The sequence below is a fragment of the Cariama cristata genome, unplaced genomic scaffold, assembly GCF_000690535.1.
Source record: "Cariama cristata isolate BGI_N322 unplaced genomic scaffold, ASM69053v1 scaffold42384, whole genome shotgun sequence".
NCBI lineage: Eukaryota > Metazoa > Chordata > Aves > Cariamiformes > Cariamidae > Cariama > Cariama cristata.
The window spans coordinates 23,312-43,579 of record NW_009614316.1 but is presented as its reverse complement, the minus strand read 5'-3'; the positions used below and the strand labels follow the sequence as shown (position 1 = coordinate 43,579).

Below are 20,268 nucleotides of genomic sequence, written 5' to 3'. Positions count from 1 at the left end.
TGCTTAATGCTCTTGGACTTAACTTCTGATGACAGACTTCTCTAGAATTGGAAGATGGGTCTGTATTTGCAAGTTAGTTGGTGTTGCCCATATCTTAAATATATTCATGGTGAACTCACTTGGTGTTACACAGAGTATCTTGGAATATATTTAGATATACTGTTTTTCAATTTGCAATTGTAATCTGTTTTTTTGCAATTCAGGGAAAAGGTTGGCAATTCAGTAGGCTGTCCATTTGGTTCCTGAAATACAAGCATAGACTAAAATACTGCTGTTAACTTCATGGCTAATACTGATGCATCTGTAATATAATTATCAGACTACTAATTAACTCATAACCACACAGAGCAACCCACTCAAAATTCTTTGCTTTGTTGGCAGATTTGCAGGATTTGAAGGGGCACAGACAGAATTAATTGTTTTGGTGATGTAAATTAGACACTTTTTTGATTTCTTGACAATTGAGAGAAGTCTATTTGACATGAAAGTAAAACATTGATAAAAATAGTGGTCTCGATTTCTTTCAGATTTTTAGCCCTTAAGTATTCATTTGTTCGCCAAACGTTCTTTGTTTTATTTAAAACACTCACTGACATGAGGGTTTTTTTCTTTTTACTGCAGATAGGCATTACTGCTCATTTCTAGGAGTAATTTGAATACAATTCTGACACGCATCATCTGGATGCCTTCTTTATGTAGCCAGTATTTTGTGTATATATACTTAATGGTAAAAAACAACCCCCAAAAGCCAGTAGTTTTAAAAACACATAGGTTCATTGGTTAAGTGCTTTAAGTCTCTTTCTTACTTTGTGACTTCCAGGGGGAAAATCCACTTGGAATGAAAACTAGGGCTTTATCTCACTAACATGTGTACTGAAAAGTTATTTAAAGGTTTTTCTTTGTTTGTTTTTCTGGCTTTGTTAATCATGATCTAAGTTTTTCAAGTATAAAACAGAAAATTGGATGACCTACCATAGGTTCAGCTTTTTTCTGATCTCAGGCCCAAAATTCAGTTTCTGAGCATACACATTACAATTATTTATCCTTACTTTTTTTGACTATTGAAACAAAAATAATTTACTACCTGTCAGTCTACCATAAAGAAATGGGGTGGGTTTGGGTTTTTTGTTTTGTTTTTTAAGAAAAGAAGGTATGCCTGAGCACTGATAATACAAGTTTGGCTGGGAGAGGAGAGATGTATCTTAACTTTGAGCAACGAATACCATCAGAGTTGAGAGAAACTTGCTGGCTTGTTTTGGTAGGTGAGTTACATTGTTCTGTCGCAGTACACCTGCAAGCCGTTCCGTGTACACACACAAGTATTCTGAATGATGTGTAGGGGATTTCAGTCATATTTGAATGTGATGTTTTGTACAGATTATATGGCCCTTTCCCATCCTAAACCTGTACGGCAGTGTACTAGGAGTAACTGTCTCATTAGTCCATTGATCATTGATTGGGTGCATTAGTATACTTTTTTGTACTTCAATAAAGTTTTCAGAATCCTGGTCTCTGTACCTCTGCAAATGGTGCTGTATGGATCTCAATTGCTTGTTACCTTCCGTGCAGGATTTTTGGAATCAGATCTCTCCGAAGACTCCCAAATCTGTTTCACATCTCTGGCTCAGGAAGCCGTGCAGGTCACTGGGGTAGTTACTTAGAAGAAGTGCTGTTGTGATAGTGCCACCCAAGGCAAATGTGATCATTGAACTAAGCATTTGCTGGTAAGGTGCTTGTCCTAGAGCTGCAGCATGAGTTTAATTAGTTTTCTGTCAGCACTGCTGACAATTGATACACTGGTAGAACTAGTCTGACCTCCATTGATTAACCTGTAATTTCTTCTCCAATATGCTGAAGAAACGTGAAGTTAGCAGTCATGTTTGGGATCAACCTGAGTCTTCTCCACATGTGTACGACTTGGGTGGCTTGCTGATCTGCCTGTGGTTTTTTGAGTTCCATACATTTGAAAATCGCAGCATCCTTAGCGCTCCCACAGTGTGAAATTGCACATATATGCATAATCTTGTAATATTAGTTTGAGTAAGGATTTCTAAACATTCTTTATTTGTACTGGATAATCTTTTTTTTTTTTTCCTAAAATGGAAGCATTGATCTCTCTTAACATTCACAATTTGTAGACAGGATTCACAATGTATACTGACTGTATGGTGATGACTTTGGGGGAGAAAGACTGCTGGAACATAAAGTAATTATGTGAGGCTAAATGTGGTTCTCACTGCTCTCTGAAGTCAGAAGAGTTGTGCTTGGTTATGGCAGTGATAAATTTGGTCTTGCATTTATATGTTATTTCTGAAGAGACACCAATCTCTCTGGCAGTGAATTAGTCTTGAACTGCATTATAATCAGGATGTATCTCTGGTGGAACAGAAAGGTTGAAATACTGCAAAGAGAGTAAAAAGGAGCCTTGAGTTTGACTGGAAACTTCTGCTCTGGGCAACATGAGCCTGTGCAAGTTAGTTGTGCTGCCACTCGGAGTGTATACATCATGCTTATGCAGTTGACAGTGCTGTCAGTCTTGATTAGGTTCTTCTCTAGGGCCAGGGTTAGAGCCTGCGGTTCATAATTCACAACACTTTGCTATCTAGAAAATAATTGTGTAATTTGCTATTAAATTGTGTTGCTTACCCCTCCATCTGAATCCAACTATTGCTACCAGATTCTTTAGTAGAGGGTTTTGGTCTGTATTTCAGCCTTGTTTACATTTTATACAGTGAATGATTAATGTGGTGGGAATTGCTGTTTAATTATATTTTGCTTGCCTTTGCAAGAGACTGGAAAAAATACAGTAAAAGAAGTTAAGATTATAGGAGAAAGCACATAGAAATTTAGAAATGCCTATTAAGTACTTTGTTATGTTTGTTCACAAAAAGTCAATCTGACCGATTATAGCATGAAATCAATGTTTCATTGCAATGGTAAAATACTGAGAAGGGTAAGGGCTGTTGACGAAGAAAGAAATCCATGTCTCATCTATTGAAGCATTTGATCAAAGCATCCACAGGATCTAGATTTCATTTCTGACCCTGCTACAGATTTCTAGTGTAATACTGGAAAAGATTATCATCCAGGTACATATGAGAACAGAAGATTTTAGAGAGCCTTAGTTGTGCTGTTTTTATTTCTAAGCTTACAGCTGTCAAATGACTTTATGTAATTAGTAAACTATATACTTGGATCCTCTAAAAAAAAAACCAACTTTGTCTGGACTAGTCAGTTTTTCAGTCTATTTCGGTCATTTTTTGCACTGCGACCCAGAAGACTGTAATGCATATTAATTATCAGTTGAAGTGTATTTAACCGGAATGTTAATTGTAGGTACTAATTTTGATTTTTCACAAATGTCTGTTAATCAGACTAGTTTGGGGAAATTACTGATATTTGCAATCAAATCAGTTGTTAAGGACCCTAATGCAGGCAGTATTTAATTCAGAAAAACCGTGATTATGTTACTGTGCTGACATACTTCAACTGATTTTGGGATCCAGCTTTGTCAAACAGGGGAATGCAGTTTCCTAAAATTCCTTAAAGTTTCAGTATCGTGGGATTATATGTCATTTTCCATTTTACTTTTCTGGATTGTTTTTTATTTGTTGTTTTTCTAAGTTTTATAAAATTACAATGGTTTTGTATGTTATTTAGAGGTGTATTAAAAATAAAACTGATGTTTCTTTTCAAATGAAATAAATGGATATTATTTCAAACTTCTCAGTGCTGTCTGCAGAAGGACGGTGAACAATCACAAGGGTGCTGAATGTCTGGAGCAGCTTTTTTCCTGTCTGTCTTTCCCAGTTCTTTCTTCCTGCACATTCTAGATTGCATTTTATAACAGTAAGTTTTCTTCCATGACCCCTGTTACAAACTATTCCATTTTCTGTTAATCATCCTCTAAGCATCATCTTTTTTTTCTCTAAGGAACTTCTGCTACTGTCACTGCAGGTTTTTTCTTTTGTCCAGCAATACAGTGGTATAGTCATTCTTTAAATGGCAAATTCCTGCTATTTTCCAGCTGTTACTTGCCACATTCTCCACTACATGGAGTCTCCTCATGCTGTCCCCTCAGCTGCCGGAGTTCCCAGGTGCCCCCAGCCCACTTTCTGCTCCATGGCAGCATGCCCTCTACCGGCTCGTTGCTTTTCGGCTGCATAAATCCCACCTCCTGCTTCTTAGTTGTTCGATTCCTAGTTTTCAGCGAGAGACTCCCATTTCCAGTTGCCAGATTGAGTTTACATAAAAACTCGGGTTTTAACATTGCATCCTTTCTCAAAAACAAGTGACAGCACCCAAAATATTCTATTTATTTGAGTATTAGTGCAGGGGAAAAATACAGGAGGTGCTCTGTAGGCAGACTACTTGATGAAGTCTTCATGAAAAATCCTGGTTTTTTAACCAGCCTTTCTCCACACCACCCCCGACCCTGCATCCATCTGGTTCTGAGTGTTGAGAATTTAATGCATACTTGAGTTCACAGTTTCTTCTGTTCAGAGAATTTGGGGGGTGGTGGTGGTTTGGGTGAGTTTTTTTTTCATAAAAAATTGCACCTATGTACCCAGCTAGATGGCATATTTTATCTGTCAGTGTTATACTGGGGGTTATGTTGCTGGTGCAGCTTTTGTCAAAAAGCATAATAAAGTCAGCAATGAACATCACTAACTCAACTGCTCTTGATTTGTAACTAACAGTGCGAGACTTGTTTCAGCATCACTTCTTGCAACTGGCTGTTGCTTCCTTCTATCAGACAGTATTTTCAGTTCAGATATTTTTCAGTCTAATCGTTTTCTGTCTCAGGCTGACTTTTTTGTGGGAAGTATTTTAACCATCTAAAAGAATGGTAGGATTTTCTCTGCATGAGTACCATAGGAGTATTTTGGTGACTAATCATTTCAGGAATGCATTATGCATTACTGTCCTTGTGAAAGTCTTCCCAAATATCATCATTAACGTGCCTTTGAAAATTGCAACTTGCATATGATCTGTGAAGATTTGCAAGAGTTCACAAAGTCAAGTCTCAAGTTTTCACTTCAGTGAGTACCTCATGACTAAGCCTGTGCTTGCATCTGTTCTGTCGGACAGCTCTTGAGATGAAGCAGAATACATGTGCAGCAATGTTGTTGAGCAGCCTTGCAGGCCCCACCTGAGGGTTCACGTATTTTCCTAAAAACAGATGCTTTCAGCTGCTTTTTAACTTGTGAGGTGCAATATTTGAAGTGGGTAAAGGAAATCTTTCTCTTCCAGATTCTTGCTGACAAAATTCCTGGCAGACAGGAGGTTTAAAAAAAGCTTAGTGATGCAAACGCACAGAAATAAAAGCAGTGAGGTGGATTAGGGAAAGAATCTGGTGAGATTCAGACTGGAAGAAGGATGAGGACAAATTTGCTGAAAACTGAGGAGAAAGCAGCATATAAGCCAGTTAGCAGAAAAGTGGGAGAAGAGAGTGACTGAAGCTGAGGTAACAGAAGAGACTTGAGTTTGATGAAAACAGACTGGTTTCAAAAAACCAAGGCAAATTAATAAAATACGATAGGAAATAGATTTGCAGGGTGGATGACGTACCAACAGCATGGTGATACTGTTTTGAATGTGTGCAATATCAAAATTATTAGATATCATAAAACAGTTTAAGTTGGAAGGGACCTCCAGAGGTTATCTAGTCCAGCCCCAATCAAGGCAGGTCTGATTAGACCAGGTTGCCCAGGGCTATGTCAAGTTGAGTCTTGAATGCCTGCAAGCATGGAGAGTCCATAACCTCTCTTGGCAATCTGTTTCTGTATTTGACCACTCTTGTGGAGAAGGAGGAAAAAAAAAAAGTAACACTGTAGCAGCAATCTCTCTCTAATAGCCTGACCCATTTCTCTACAACATAGGCGAGCTTTATGTCGTCTTTAGTTCCTTCTCCATCCTCTTCCTCAGAGCTCATAGACCTGTCTGGTTAGCCTGTCTTCTCCACTGGGGAGGAGGAAGAGAGGCTGAAAGTGAGCAGCACATCGCTTTGGGCTGAGGGTAGACCTCCCTGTACAGCAGAGTAACGGCAAAACTGCTGCATTACCAAAGAGTGAGTGAAAGCTGGCGTTTTGCTGTTTAGGAGCGTCCCAGTGCTACAGCCTCCATTCCAGGGGATGTACTTCTAAGATGGGTCTGAATATGAACCATCTTGAGACACAGAGGCAGGAAGGTGATAGACCATGGTGTGATGGACACATAGAGCAGACCAGCAGTAAGAGAAGACTTGGGGACTAGTTGCAGAAGGAGTTGGTGTGGACATGGGAGTATTTTAGATTACTTTGACAAGAAGGATGGGATTATATTTGGGAAGAGGGACATGCTGGAAATTTGGTACCATGACAGGACTGGCTGAAGAAGGAAACTGGTACTTTAAGGGGAAGGGATAGAGCTGGGAATAAGAAGGTAGTGGAAGGACAGGATTGGGAAGATATATTGGAAGGGTTCTTTTTAAAGGAGTTAGACTTGGGAGAAAACAGCAACACAGTCTATGTAAGTTATAGCACGATCATCCAGATCATCTGGAATAGAGGAAAATAGTGGACGTTGTTCTGTGTGCAGCAGTTCACTCTGATTTATTTATTTTTTTTTTTTGATGTGTGATAACTGTTAATCAGCCACACTACAGTAACAAACACTGTAAAATAATTTAAACAAATACTTTTTCTCCTTTGACTCTTGAATTTATCTTGCATTAGATTTGTCTTCCAAAATAGCCATTGACTCTTTAAGCAGTTGGTTCTGCTTTCTTTCAGGACTTTGCAGCTGCCTGTCTTGTCTGGCTTCCTCTCTACTTCCCCAAAGTTGAGAGAAGAGGCATAAGCTCTGGAGGAAGGACATTATTCTATTCTAAAGGCAGGCGGTATATTAAAGGTACTGAGGGCTTCTTAAAAGATACTTTGTATAAAGGAGGAAGTACTCTAAAGTAGACTCGAGCTGAAAGGCCTTTTGAGATGCAGTCCCTGCTGGAATTGTTTCAGAATATAGTTCTAGTCAAAACCAGTGGTTGCGTAGCTTTTCTTCTCCAATGTGTGAAATGGTCTAGCTGCTTTGCAACCTACTTCCATGAGGTGTCCTGAAAATTGAGTGACTGGAAAACATTGACAAAACAGAACACTATTCGCAGTTCAGACAACCTCTGTGCACCACTGGCATCTAATACCATAATTAGTTTACTTTTTACAAGCTGGCAGTACCTCCAGAGAAGCAGTCCTTGCAAACTGGTCTGGAATAAAACTTTCTTTGGTGCTAGTTTATTTTTTAACTGCATCAGTTTTCTGATCTTATTTACACAGTACATGAATGCTGAGGGTAGGACCACTTCAGTGCTCATTTAAGCTGATCCTGTAGCTACAGCATGTTGTCCCATTTTTTGTTTATGACCAAAGGGCTTTCTAAGTAAGCATTTTGTCCCTATTTTGAGATGGGGGGTTTTTTTTGGAAAGAAGTTACTAGTCCGAAGTCACCAACATGGAAATGTCAGAGGAAGGAGTTGAACTCAGGATCTCTTAGATTCCTTGTCCCTTAGATCATAGTGTGTAAAAAAACGGTAGCTATTTCATTTAATTCAGAAACATCTAGTATAAATGCAATTTAGTCTGGATGCCTTCTCTGCACTGGCTCTTTTTCTGTTGTATTACATCTTTTTCAGAGACTTCATTTTCTATAAAAACTTCTTTTCTTGAAAAGGGTGCTGGCGGAACAAGAATTTCCCATCTTCCATTGGATGTTAAAAAATCTCTCACCTTTTTTGAATTATATTTTGGGTTCTATCTTAACTGTATCTTCTTTTTGATGCTCAGAGTTGTTCAAGGTTCAAATTCTCTATTACAAGCCTATATTTTAATCTCCTTAATGTTCCAGATAGATATGTAAGATTTTAATCTCGGAAGGCATATTTCTTACTGAATTGTGAACTGATTAGTAGTAGTGGTTTTTTTCTTACCTGATTTTCAATGTAGCGCATGAAAAAACTTGCTTTTTTTACAGGAGGCTTAAAACCTTCCTAAAGCTACCCCTTCCACTTCCTTTATTAAACTGTATCTATTCCATTAACTGGGCTCTTAACAGTTAACCAAACTATCAATAATATTCTCATACATGCCAAGGTGATTTAGACTCCAGGTCCAATTTCAGGAGGTCATGTGGGCACTTGGTATAACATCACATTAAAAGTTAGTGGGGCTCAACCCGCAGCCACACGTTTGGTTTGTGCACAGCAGTAGGGTTAAAGCACTTCAGACAGCAGAAGCAGCAGAGCTGCAGCGCCTGGGTGTGGGTCAGCTTTTTCTCCGCTGAGACTAGGAAACTTCTGTAGCTGCCTGCCTCTCTAGGAAATAGCATCTGGTTCAAAGTCACTTGGATGTATTTGGAAAATATTACTTGGGTATAATTTGCATCTACTAAATTACTGTACCAAACCTTTTAAATACTGCAGGCATGCTGGAATACCTAAATGGTCTAATTTTGCTTTTGTTATTTAGTTTTTACGTAAGCGCGAGTTTCTCGCTGGTCTTTGAGGCTGCTCGTGAGTTGCTCGTTCAAGGGCAGATTTCTGGATTGTAGAGGTAAAAAGAGTTTAGTTATTTAGAAGTGTAATCATGAGTAAATTAAAAAACCTAGGTTATTCTTCTCAGCCTTGAACTATAAATCAGCAGGTCATAGAACCATACTAAGATTAAAAGCTTTGATTATTTATCTGTAACCTTTTTGTGAGATTATCTAACTGCTTCTTACAATAAGAAAAGCTCTTGACTATCAAGAGGTTGGAGTGGGGGGGGAAGTTGCTTTAATGCTGTCTAGCCTAGACTGCCATTCCGTGCGATTTTTTTTTTTTTTTTCTTTCATCCACATCTAAGTGTATGCTACATTAACTAAAGGGCTTGCAGAACTCAGTGACTTTTTTGTTGTTTTTTTTTTTTTTCCTGTGGTGAAAGCCAACATCTGAGTTAGTAGAATGCAACATTATATATTTCCTTCGTAGCTTCTTAATCTAGTAATACTGAAAACTAGTCACAGCCTTTCAGATTCAGTAGACTTCTTAATGTCCCATATTGAAACATGCCTAGGTAAAAAAATCGGTATCCAAAGGGATGGCTGTATCTGGTTCTGAGAGATACATGCAGTCGCTCACTAATCACTATTCTGTTGTCTTAGTAATGCATTTTATCATGAGATACTTTATTATTTTCAAGGAGGGAGTTTAATTTTTTTTTTTTAAATAGAAGCCTTCTTGGAAAGTTTAGGGAAATAGTTGGATCATTCAGTCAGACTTACTAATGAAGTGTGTATTTCCCAGTGTGTGATAGATTCCAAACCTTTAACTGGCACTGGAGAGATGTTTAATTTATATGGTTAAAGCCCTGCTGTTGTCATGGGTTACTGTGGTGAATTGTCAGCTTTATTTTAATTCTGGGGACAAAAAGATATCATTATTTATACCATCATTACCACCATTATTCTTTATACATTGGTTGAATAATTCATATTTAACTGAAATCTAAGTGTGGTTGATGTACTTAGTAACTGCTACCTGAACTTCTTAACAGCCTTAGTTAATTAAGGCAGTATTATTCACACACTTCGGATAACTTTTTTTTTTTCCCTTCTGAAGTATTTTGCAGGGAAGTCAATCATTCATTGCATCTTCTTTATGTGGAAGGTAACAAAATATTTGTAGCAGCTGTATAAAAATCTAATTAAACTTGGATTGTCTTTAACTAGTTCTGGTTCTATATTTAAATTTTATATCTGTGTTTTGTGAATACTTTCTTTATAGGTAGACAATGTTATTAGCTCAGATAAATCGAGACTCTCAGGGAATGACTGAATTTTCTGGAGGAGGAATGGAGGCCCAGCATGTGACACTCTGTCTAACAGAAGCTGTAGCTGTGCAAGGTGAACTTTCAGGTTAAAATACCTCTACATTACTGTGTCTTTTCTGTTTGAAAATCAGATAAAACTCTTAAAACTTACCTAGTGTATTCTAAATGAAAAATCTAACAGAAATTATTCTTAGTTAAATGAGATTAAGTTCACTAATTTAATTCTGAAAGGAAATGATCTCTTAATTAAGGTAATAGGAGTGTAAATGTGCCAAAATAGGAAATATAAAATCTGACTTTATTCTCACTATAGTTTTACTGTTTTATACTTTGTAACTTCAGTTTATATCTAAGTATGTATTAAACAAGTTGAATTCTAAAATAGATTTGTGATCTAGGATTGGTTTAAACTTGATGTTTTCTAATGGCTTTGTTATGATTTTATGTGTTTAAAAACTTTTTCCTAAATCTGTGTGTTACTCTAAATAGATTTGTGTCTATTAATGACAGGTACTAGGGTACAGAACAAAATTATCAATACAGATATATATATCTCTCGTTATTTCAGTGTTGACACGCATGACCTAATTAATATTTCTTCTAAAACTTCCACTTTGTAGTTATTTATTCAGTGACATTGTAACTTTTTTAGTTAAGGAAAGTAGCATTCTAGCTGTCATGTTTAGGGAGCAAAATCTTGAACATAGGACCATAGTGTATTTCAAGGTTCAAAAAACAGAAAGCAATTAAGAACTGTTTCCTATTATTATTTCTGAAAACATTATGCTTTAAGGGGATGTAATCATTTATGGTGGTGGTTAAGTTGGGATTTTTAGGGTTTGATGCTGGTAATAGTGAATATGAACTTTTTTCCTTGCTAGACGGTGATAACTTGGAAAACATGGAAGGTGTGAGTTTGCAAGCAGTTACCCTGGCTGATGGCTCCACTGCTTACATACAGCACAATTCTAAAGGTAGGTGAATGGCTAGAAGTTGATTGGTATTGAAATCGTATTCCTCTTTTCAACCCTGTCTTTGGATTGTAAAGTCAGGCAAAATCTGTACAATGTTTATGAAGTTCCTACTCCAACTGGGAGTTACAGGTATTACAGTAAGACTGTACTTCTGCTACTAATACGATGTAAGTATTGAATACAGAACATAAGTCAAACAAAAGTGAGATTATTTTTACACTTCAACCCAAATATCAACATTCTGTCTACTGGATAGGACATCTGGCCTTTTCGGGTTTTTTTTGTCCCAGAATTTTAAAACCTCTGTATAGTCATACTGTGCTTACTCTTTACCAAACATTATTTCTTGGTGATATTTTATTGATAATTTAATCCAGAAAGTATCAACTGTCTGTTTAAATTGTGATGTGTCATACAGGATATTTTCTAAGAATTCTAATTGTGTATTTCAGATGGTAAATTAATGGACGGCCAAGTGATTCAATTAGAAGATGGTTCTGCTGCTTATGTTCAACATGTACCCATGCCTAAAAGCAGTAAGTGTAATAATACAATAAATATATTCTAAAATAATTTATTACTCATAAATACTGATATTAAGTAATTAATGGTCATTATAATAGCTTGATTTCTTATTTTAATGGAAACAGTCATGAAGAGATCTTAGGTGTTTTGTAATCCTAGGTGTTTAGTGTTTAATCTTTACAACTAACGGATTTTTCAAACTATTGTTGAAGCATTGCAATTATTTCTTCTGAACAGGGGACAGCTTGCGTCTGGAAGATGGACAAGCAGTTCAGCTGGAAGATGGAACTACGGCATTTATTCATCACACCTCGAAAGGTAAGTTTTTTTTGAAGTGTGATTTATTACATTGGAGTTCAATAGAACTTCAGCAGTCTAAATTACAGTACTCTTTTAGACTATGACAGCATTTAGTGTGATTCCCAATGTCAATTACTTGTTGCTTTTACCTTGTGATATCTGGAAATTATTGAAATGAGTCTGGTTCAGTTCGTTGTTTGGGCCTCATATAACAGTTATAAACAGAAGCAAACCCAGTGTATTTCACTTTTTTTTTAGCCCAGAATCACATTGAAGTAAGTATATGTCATGTTAGTAGAGACTGTAAGCCCTTATACAGATTTTAGCAATAATTGCATGCGAAAATGAGAAGAGAAAGCAAGTAAGAGTCAATCAATCAATCCTTCTTGAGCTAAAGAATGTAGAGATTGATTTAAATTTTAAAGATCCTGCTATTGATGATTTTGCTATTAGGTAGTAGGGCAGAAAATGTGACAACTGACAGTCAGGAATGCAAACATATTTATTTTAAAAGATAACTTAGATTTCTGCAGAAGATGATTACACTAGTCTTGGAAATAGTACTACTTCTCTACAAAAAGTGAACAAGTAACTATTTTAAGTCTGTTTAAACTAGTGTGACAAGAATTACATTCTACAATCAGCAATACTAAGAGAGAATATAATAAAGAATTTCTTCCTCAAAAGTCATCCTATATTTTATGTGTTTCTTTTGCATATTTGCATGATTCTGTTCTTAAAATTGATCAGATTTATGAATTCTAAAATCTGAAGTATTGACATTGGTACACGTGTTACATTATTTTCATTTTATTATGAGTGGATACAAAATGGAAAGCATATTTGTGTTTCTGGTTTCCTTTATAAATAAAGCTAGACCAATATAAAATTGGTTTTGCACTTTCATAAGTGTGCAGAAATAAAGGTCTGGGAGGTGTTGTCTGGAAAAAAATTTCATCAATACTATTCATAGTAATATTTTAAATGTTTATATTTCTTATATGCTAGTGGTTCTATTTCTAATATATTTCATACATATATATGACTTTAGGAGATGTTTCCTAAACAGCAGTAGTTTCTCATGTAACATGCAGACATTGCTATTCCTTTTCTTTCATAACACTTTGTAATATTATTTCTCAGACAGTTACGACCAGAGTGCATTACAAGCAGTACAGCTGGAGGATGGAACTACTGCCTACATTCACCACACAGTGCAAATGCCACAGTCAGATACCATTTTAGCCATTCAAGCTGACGGCACAGTGGCAGGTCTTCATACAGGAGATGCTGCCATTGACCCAGATACCATCAGTGCTTTGGAGCAATACGCAGCCAAGGTACTGAAAGACATTTTCTCTATCCATAATGTTTTAATGTAATATCACAAGATATTTGGCAGCAAAAGCCAATTGTGATCTAAGAATTAAAATGATAATTAAAAGAGTCTTCAGACTCTTAGAAGTGCAAACACCAAATTGTCATGACAATGCTTCACTATCATGAGCAGCCCCAGCATGTAGTGTTGCATAAAAAGAACAAAAGATTGAACACTGAAATGATGTGGAGTCAAACTGATTTGGAAAGTGATTTTGACAACTAAATAATAATTTTCTCTAAAATATAACATTGGAAAGGAGCCTCTTGAGAGGACACTGTTTGGAAAGAAGGACAAAGTTAAATTATTCTTGTTCGGGCACTATTGCTGGATTTTTATTTTTTAAATTTTTTTTCTTGTATTGGGAGGAGTAGGACCTGATGTACTGGGCAAGGACAATGCATGGTATGAAGTATAAAGCAGACAAACAGTTACTAGGTTTGGAAAAAACTTCTTTGATCCATGCTTTCAATAGTAAAATGTCATATGCTCAAAATTCATGTTGTCCACTCTGCTGGACTTCTGTAATGCATGATGGGCAGTGCAACTTCCATGACTTTGTAGTTTAACAGTGTCCCAGCAGTTCCTGGATGATTACCATCAGTGCTTGTAAAAGAGCAGAATAAATTTTAAAATCTGTCTTCTAGCGTTACTGAGAGTTGTCAGATTTTGGGAGAAGGCCAGTTAGGATAATTAAATGGCTTATACACTATTCTTTCCATTATGCTTCTGTCTGTTATAATTGAGAGATCCTGAGAGCCAGTCAGATTGTGTTGTGTTTGGCCATGCCTTAACATTTCATAAAGTAAAAGGTAATTCAAGGTTAGTTGAGCTGTAGTGACAAGCTTTTACACATTCCCTAGCTACTATTTAATTCAGGTTTAAACCAATCATAACTTTGTCCTTCTTAGCAAGGAGCTGTATTAATCGCAATTAGTTATAAGTTTCTGTTTTGAGAACGTGAAGAAGAAACAGAAGAAATGCAAATAAATTTGCATTCTTGTTCTATTTATCTGAACGTGTGTTTTTTAATTCTGTAATGTGAATTTATTTTCTGTAGTGTACTGTATGTGTCTAGGAAAAATTCTGTTTATTTTGTTTAAGCTTTCATCTCAGAACCTTATTCTGAAAGGTAGTGCTAGAACCTCTTAGGGAAAGTCAGTAGAAGTGAGTTTCCAAGTATTGCACTTTTTTTACGTACAAAAGCAAATAATAGCTCAATCATCACAACCCTGTCTTTCTCTTAAAAGGAGAAATGTGGTTTTGTGATTCTACTCCATGTCCGTGTACGCTTCATAGTGAAGCAATGTATACTTTTCATAGCAGCTGGTGTAGGAACATTGAAAAAGGTACAGGAAGGGGCAACAATGATGACCAAACATATGAAATACACAAGGTAAGTATATGATAACATTTTATAAAAAATTAAGTGGCACAAAGAAGAGTAGTGACTTGTCATTGTCATTTCCCAGTAAGAACTGGGAAACATCAGATGAAACTCTCAGGTGACAGGTTCAAGTAAAACAAGGGAAGAATACTTTTTTCAAACAGCACAAAGTTAAGCCATGAACTGCTTGTGGGATACTGTGGATGCTAATATGTCCCTGGATTCAAAGAGTAATTAGATAAATTCATAGAAGAAAAATGTATCCAGGGCTATTAGGTAGAAACATGTGACTTCTCGTTCAGGAATTTCCTAAGCCACAAATTGCTTGGAGGTTGGGAGAATATTTCTGGGTATGTATCACTATACGCTTGGCCTATTCCTTTAGTCTTCTCTAGCATCTGCCAGTGGCTGCTGTTGGAAACAAAATGGTGCGCTAGATTGACCTTTAGTTTGACTGCGTATAGGTGTTCTTAATTGAAGGCAGGCTAAATATTTCTTTAGAATCTGAGACAGTCTTTTAGGAGGAACTCGAAGATCTTCCTTGGAATCCTTCCAGAATTCTCCCAATGCTGAAAAAGAGGTTTAAAATCGAGTGTCTTACTTTTTTTATTAACTTTGAAGGTTTTCTCTTAAGAGTGAAGAAAATTTTAAAGGTAGATCTGGAGAATGTGGTTCTTCTCTGTTCCCCTGTCCTACATACCAGGCAGAAATAGCAAAGATCAGTAGGCTGCCCAAGATTAATGTAGAAACTCTGTAAGAGAGTTCATACAAAAAGATCCAAGAAGACTACAGAGAAGCTCACTGGAAGTGGTGGAACATGTACATTTTTCATTGTCCCTTGCTTCTCCTTTAGGCATAGTACTACTTTCCCACATCTTGCAGAGCACATGCAAAGACTTAACTGGAGTCCTCTTAATTTTGAGCTAAGTCAATGCCACCTTCCTCCCAGAGCAACCAAGGAAAAAGAGATCATGGCTTTCAGTGAACATAAAGTCAGAAGACATGTAATGGAATTTTGAAGAGGTTACAACACATACTTTTCTTCTGTAAGCCATTTTCCTGTGACATCCCAGCTGCTGACAAAGTACAGTTCCTGAGATTTGTGTATGTCTACACGCATGTGCATACATTCCGTTTGGATCATTTGTTTCCAGTGGCGTTGATGGCATTTTAATTTGATGTCAGCAGTTCTTTTCTCAACCAACAACAGGAATTTCAGAGTGAGGTGATTCAAGTCTCCTTTCTGTGCAGGCTCTTCCCTCCCTTCAAAAATTCTGCAGGAGAAGGTCCCCAAATGGCTATTGTTTCCTTTTAAAAAAAAAAAAAAATCACCACACCCGAGAATTACCTGCTTGCAGACTCTCTTTGCAGTCTCTCTGTAATGTAAACTTGCCTCTGCTTCAGCACTTTCCTCTTCACTGTTGTAGCTCAAAGTTGCCAAAAGTATATTGCACACAAATATCTAATTTAGAAAGATAGTAAGTCTGAAAACCTCTTAGGGGACAAGTTCATCTTCAGTCCCCAGGCAAAATGTTGGTAGCTGGTGCTTTGAGTGAGGTGCTTTACACAACCATTAACGTTCTCAGGAGCCTGCTATGACCTCCTTAGTGAAAGGGCAAAAGCATACCAGCTGAGGTAGTGTTCCTGCAGAACTCTTAGAGAAGAATAAAATCACTTAGACTAGATTTAGGTGCATCAATCTCAGCCTTCAGTGTAATGGATGCAGAGAATATTGTGAATGCCTGTGCTCAGTACAGAAGCAAGTAAGGAATGGGAAACTATGTAAAGTATACTTTAAATTAGTTTTTTCTACACTGACTAATAAGATGCTGTTCTTTGAGTTGATGTGTGTGAGTTTGTTCATTTTTTAAAAACTGGGCAATTATATTTTTATTTAAATAAAAATTTAAAATTAACATGTACTACTCTTCAAATATTTTTATAAGCTCCCTGGAAAGCAGCAGTACCTTTCTCCTCCTGCAGACAGTTTTTAAAAATAAACCTATTGAGCAATACACAAGTCTTTGCTCAGCTGTTGTAATTTGACTATTTTGAATTGAGATGTAACACATTGTCTTAGGTATTTTGATTCCAAAGGAGTTGTGCTGTTCAAAACAAGTAAATTCTGCTTAACAGGGAGTGAGACATATACCCCTATTATTAAAGAAGTAAACATGTTCTTTTTTTTTCCTGTCAGAACTCAGTATTGTTCAATTAATTAATTTTAATACTTTTGTCAGTCTATTAATTTAACATACTTGGTTCTTGCAGTTTTTCCTACCTTAATTTAAGACAACCTTGAGCTGCTCACTTTACTTATTCTATAATGCAGGTGCTACAAGTGGTGATTTTCATGTAAGCTAATGTACTATAGGGTAATCATGTTTCAAGAGGGAGCTAGAGAGCTATGAAATAATAAGCACTGAGGAACTGTCTGTAATCCTCTGTTTTTCAGATGAATAAAAATAACCTGTAAATATTTTTCCCATTTCAACTTCATTTTTCAGGTGTCTATTGATGGAAATGACAGTGTTAGTGGCACAGGAATGATAGGTGAAAATGAACAAGATAAAAAAATGCAGGTATGTAGCCCAATGCAAAATAATTAAATGTCTTTCTTCTGTCTTCTCTGCCCAGCAATATGCATGATAGGTAGCACTGTGTAGCTCTGAAGTAGGGTCTGCTGCTACCCTTCAGGAATTTTAGATCTCAAACCTATACAGATAGGTCATATTTCTCACTTTGTACAAGATCCTTTCACAGGGTTTTTAAAAGATCTTCTAATACTTACTGTTTTTGGGTTTTTTTTCTGTTAAAAGGTAATTAAAAATTATGTTGGATCTCTAAGATTTTTCAAGCTGACCTGAGTATTTAATCAGTAAAGGTGTAAGTATTTCAGAAGTTCTTTTCTAGAGAATGAACTGACTTTTTATAGTCCTTAAAGCAGAAGTAATGCTGACTCAATTAATGAATTATTTTCTTCTCAAGAGAGACAATTCTGGACATATGTCTGGAACTGTTCTCTCTGTGGTGACTTATTTTGATTCTACTTGCTCTGTTAGAGTCCCTGACTTTTATTGCAGGTTTTGTAAGTCATCAGTAGATAAGAGTGTTGCTCCTAATGAATGCTTAAAGAAGCAGAAAAATACTTCCATTTCTTTTTCTGTATTCATGTTGTTAGTATGTAGAAATATAAAAACCTTTTCAATGTGAAAATACTAACTTAAAAAGTTCAAAGGGCAATGGAAAATACAGGTGCAACTTATTAAGTCTCAAAGTTTTTTTTACCTGGGATCTATAAAATTATGTAAGGAGAATGGTATTTGTCATCATAACATATTTTATTAAAGGAAAAGACAAAGCAAAATGCATTCTGGGCTTCAAAGAATTATGACCAACAACAAAAATAATAAAACAACCCCTATACCCTCACATGTTCAAATGAGAAAATCAAAAACGGAAATGTCATTGCATTGTGAAAGGTTTGGTCAGAGAAATTTGTTTGATTTAAGAGATAATGAACTAAACAAGGAGGAAAAAGATCTTCCAAGGTAAAATACAGTATCTGTGAAAGGAAGAATTATAGGCTTACCTGTGACAGTTACCTCAAAATTATCCATTCTTAATTTTTTTAAAAGCTAGGTCCCACAATATTTAAAGCCACAGACACTCCACTGTTGCCTGTGTGGCATGACTGTGAAAGGAGAGAATAGCTAATACATGCATTATTTATGGTATTGGAATACATTCCATAAAATAAAATCAAGAAATTTAGAGGTCTTGCACACTTGTATGTTGGAACAGGGATACAACTTCAGCAAAATGCAAAATTCAAGGAAGAGTAAGATAAGATCTTGGTTGGTTTTACCTGGAAGAGCCTATTAAGTGAAATGACCTGTTAACCAGTATCCAGTTACATGTTTGTTTCAGCCTCAGCCCCAAAACAAAGAGAATCTGGATGTTGTTTTATTTTACACATGCATGGCAACACATATGCCATATGGAAATGTGCCAATCTTATGGAGCATTGTATCTTCCAAACAAAAAAAATCTAATATTTCAAAAGGTATTGAGGTTTAGTCTCAAATTCTGACCCCTATAAGGTGGCTTCCGTTGGCCAACTGAAGGGTCCCAAAGCTATCAGTTATGTATGAAAATCTGAATCATGTTTATATCTTGATTTAAGTAGATACCTACTTGTAACTCATTCTGAAATAATACATTACTTGTGATAAAAGTCTCCTATTTAGATACAGTATTAAATAAGTCTATATTCATAAACTTTTAAAGTCCGCAAGTAATACAAGAACAGAACAGATGTCATGCTGCTAAGTAGTCATTCAAACGTGTGTGTGGTTAGGTTTTTCACCAAAGAAAAAAAGCATAAAACCTCTTTGTGATTTCTACATGTGAAAACAAGACTACGTATGTGGATGTCACACAGTATTTCCTTTCAAACCTGTCATACCCATCTGTTCATCATAAAAGCAGAATCATTTGACTGAAGTTTGTATGTATACAATATAAAAATCTTATCTGAGATCTTTGTTACCTTTGTTGTTCTCCTGTGTTACCTGTCTGAACTAAGGATGCATTTGTGATTTCTTTTAAAATTAGGATTTTTTAAAATTTTTTTCTATTTAAAAGTACTTTGAAGTACACAATTCCTCTCAACAAGTTTCACATTATTATAAAGATGTTTTATTTGCTATGTTCTTTTGATTTTGTGCCTTTTAGTTTCTTTTTTAGTTTCTTTAGAGTGTATTACCTTCTAAGAACAGTAATTTTAATACGACATCTGTCCTTGTTGAATGATAATACTAACTGAATTCTTAATAACCCTCAAGTCATACCAGCTAATGTATTGTGAAGAAACACATACTTCTGCAAACAGTTGTTTGAACAAACAAATGATCGTGATGTTCAACTGATTTTTTCTGAAGTGTTTTGTTTTTATTCCCCCCTTGCTTGGTATAAATCTTAATATTGATAAAATTATGTCTGGTTATTTCCTTACAGATACTAGCACATTGATTATAGAACTGTTTTAATTTTCTTTTAAACTTTGGCATGCTTCAGCTTAATAGCAGATCTTAGCAACTATATGCATATTTTTATATGCTGAAACAACAAAGAAATACTAGCAGGTTTACTGATAGAAAAAACAAATCAGTGCTTTAAGGGCAGGTGCTTAACCAAGCATCATCTTCATGATCCTTAATATATTGAAGTGACTTCTGTGATTCATGGTATCATAGGTTAAACAATAGTATTAGTAATAGGTTTCTTGATTCATGAGGTTATATTTTTCTCCATGGTTCTAGAGAAGCTTTTCTGAAGTGGTGGAGTTGTACATTTCAGTTCATTAAAAATTTCGTATTCAACTTTGCATATTTCATCTTAAGAACAGTCTGAAGGTAACGCGGGATATTCTCCCTGAAGAATTCATAGGGAAGTTGTTCTTAATCAAACTTCTGATCTATCTGAATGGGGAATTTAGATAGAGTTGCAGGGCTACAGTCTTGTTGGGATGGAGATGTGGTGGGATAGTTCAGGTGACTGCAGTGCTGTGATGGATGGATACAGCGTCTTTAATAAGGCCAGGCGGGGAAGGAGAGGAGGGAGAGCTGCCCTTCATGTGAGAGCAGCAGGACAGCACAGGGCTCTGCTTTGGGATGGGTGATGAGCCAGTCAAGAGCTGATGGGTCAGAATTAGTTGGTAGAGCAGTGTGGGTGGCGTTGTGGTGGCTGTCTGCTACAGACTGCCTGATCAGAAAGAAGATGAGGCCTTCTTCAGATATCTGGAAGAAGCCTCGTGTTCACAGGCCGAGGTCCTTATGGGGAATTTGAACCACCTCGGTA

General features: G+C 36.3%; 1 protein-coding gene across 4 annotated transcripts in view; it reads left to right on the top strand.

Annotated features, from left to right (window-relative positions):
• Nucleotides 1-9,800: 9,800 nt before the first annotated feature.
• The window catches only part of ZNF143 (zinc finger protein 143), a 26,510-nt gene continuing 16,042 nt past the window's right edge, over nucleotides 9,801-20,268 (top strand). Inside the window, exons 1-6 of one of the 4 annotated variants that reach the window (XM_009699344.1) lie at nucleotides 9,801-9,915; nucleotides 10,724-10,816; nucleotides 11,269-11,352; nucleotides 11,579-11,659; nucleotides 12,785-12,981; nucleotides 16,914-16,988. In XM_009699344.1, the coding sequence (XP_009697646.1) occupies nucleotides 9,804-9,915; nucleotides 10,724-10,816; nucleotides 11,269-11,352; nucleotides 11,579-11,659; nucleotides 12,785-12,981; nucleotides 16,914-16,988 (642 nt within the window). In that variant the 5' untranslated portion in view covers nucleotides 9,801-9,803. Of the gene's footprint in view, nucleotides 9,928-10,723; nucleotides 10,817-11,268; nucleotides 11,353-11,574; nucleotides 11,660-12,784; nucleotides 12,982-16,913; nucleotides 16,989-20,268 lie in introns of all 4 variants that reach the window. The other 3 variants (XM_009699342.1, XM_009699343.1, XM_009699346.1) reach the window with 3 other exon arrangements.